This window comes from Cyprinodon tularosa, unplaced genomic scaffold (assembly GCF_016077235.1).
Source record: "Cyprinodon tularosa strain WSP-4 unplaced genomic scaffold, ASM1607723v1 ctg1704, whole genome shotgun sequence".
NCBI classification, from domain to species: Eukaryota; Metazoa; Chordata; class Actinopteri; order Cyprinodontiformes; family Cyprinodontidae; genus Cyprinodon; species Cyprinodon tularosa.
The window spans coordinates 5658-7485 of record NW_024038536.1 but is presented as its reverse complement, the minus strand read 5'-3'; the positions used below and the strand labels follow the sequence as shown (position 1 = coordinate 7485).

Here is a 1828-nt window from a genome sequence, read left to right as displayed (position 1 = left end):
CGCCGCCGGCCTCCTCCAGAGAGCCTCCTTCGTCAGAGACTGTGAGGCCGTTGCCGTCCTCCTGAGCTTCTGCCTGGCCTCCGGCCCCACGGCCGGCCTCCAGAGACTCTGTCACCTCGCCTCCGGCCCCACGGCCGGCCTCCAGAGACTCTGTCACCTCGCCTCCGGCCCCACGGCCGGCCTCCAGAGACTCTGTCACCTCGCCTCCGGCCCCACGGCCGGCCTCCAGAGACTCTTTCTCCTCCCCGGCCACAGGGCTGAATTCTAGAGACTTTAGGTTGCCCTCGCCCACCTTTTGTGGGTTGTTTTGTGTTTCTTGCCCTCCTTCCTGGTTTCCCCCTCCGCCCACCCTGGGTGGGTTGTTTTGTGTTTGGGCTCCAAGAGCGTCTGGTATCCGCCCTTGAGGGGGGGGTACTGTTATGGTTCCTATTTGTTGTTACTCTGAGTTTTCTGTTATCAGTTGTTTTGTTTTTATTTTCCATTATCTTCAAGCATTCTTTAGTTACTCTCTGTTGCCCCCTTGTGATTGTTTTCTTTTCCCTTGGATTCCCTCTTGCCAGTTCCACCCACACCTGCTCCCCATTCAGCTCGTTAGTCCTTCCTTTGTTTGGTTGTCCTTAAATACTCCACCTCTGCAGTCACTCAGTGCTGGTTCCTTCTCGTTGCTGTGTTTTCTACTCTGCTCGTCTCTCCCTGGCTCCTCAGATTCGTCTTTACCCTGATGTCTCCATGATTTTGGTTTGTTTTATATTTTGAGTTGGATTTCTGCCTCTGCTGCTTTTTGGTTTTCAATTAAATCTTTCAGAACACATCCCAGCTTCACTTGTCTCTGCATCTGGGTCCTCAAAGCAACCTCACCAGCCATTGTTGACACCCTAACAGTCATAAAAAGTCTCAGCAAATAGTAGAGGCATAAGGCTTTTCACTGCCCTCTTGTGGATTTTCTTAAATAATTCAGGTTTTTGTACAGAGTTCTGGTGTTTCCTGTCACTGTGGGCCTCACAGCACAGTAGTACACAGCAGAGTCTGTCACTGCAGCAGAGGAGATGGTCATATTCATTTCTTCCTTGTTTCCTTCAAATTTCAGTCTGTCCAGGTGTTCTGGTTCACCAAATGGTGAATGAGACTTCAGGAACTCTGGAGGTTTTCCAGGATATTGTCGATACCAGAACAAAAACTCCACAGAACCTTTGGTGTAACTGCAGGACAGAGTAACAGAGCCGCCCTCTAAGGTGAACTCCTCAGTCTTTGCTGCAGTGAGTTGTTGACATTTTACACCTGAAGGAAGAAAAACAATTATAAGGGAAAAACAACAAGTATCAAGTGGTTCTCTGAAAGACTCCAACTAACCTGTTCCTATAAGCAGAACCAGCAGAGTAAATCCAGATGTGAGCAAAGACAGCATGATGATCAGAGTTAATGTTTGAACTGTGTTGAGTGTGGAAGTTTGTGTCTCTTCTATAGTTCAGTAACAGCTCAGCTCCTCCCTGAAGCTCTCAGCTCCTCTTCCTCCTGCTCAACAGACTCACAGCTATTTCTGCTTAGATGTTGTCGTCCGTGAAACATGTCAAGCAATCGAAGAACCTCTCAATTGAACCATTTCTGCTGTTTTTTGCAAAACACCTAAATCCAGTGCATTCTTAGTTTTCAGTGCAACATAGCTCTGTTGCTTTTGCCAACTTTACATCATGCTAGCCGAAAAGGGCTTATTCTTTATGGGTATTTATGGCGCTGAGGGTCAAGCATCGTAAAGTCCCACCTCCTGCGCTGTAATTGCTCCAACCAGATCTTATAAAACTGAATTACACTGCATGTAATTGAGGCATCA

The 1828-nt window shown here is 47.9% G+C and overlaps 1 gene segment (V, D, J or C); it reads right to left on the bottom strand.

Annotated features, from left to right (window-relative positions):
• Positions 1-888: 888 nt before the first annotated feature.
• Positions 889-1423, bottom strand: LOC119781082. The segment is given in 2 exon segments: positions 889-1278; positions 1351-1423. Coding segments are annotated over 2 exon segments (411 nt in total).
• Positions 1424-1828: the final 405 nt, after the last annotated feature.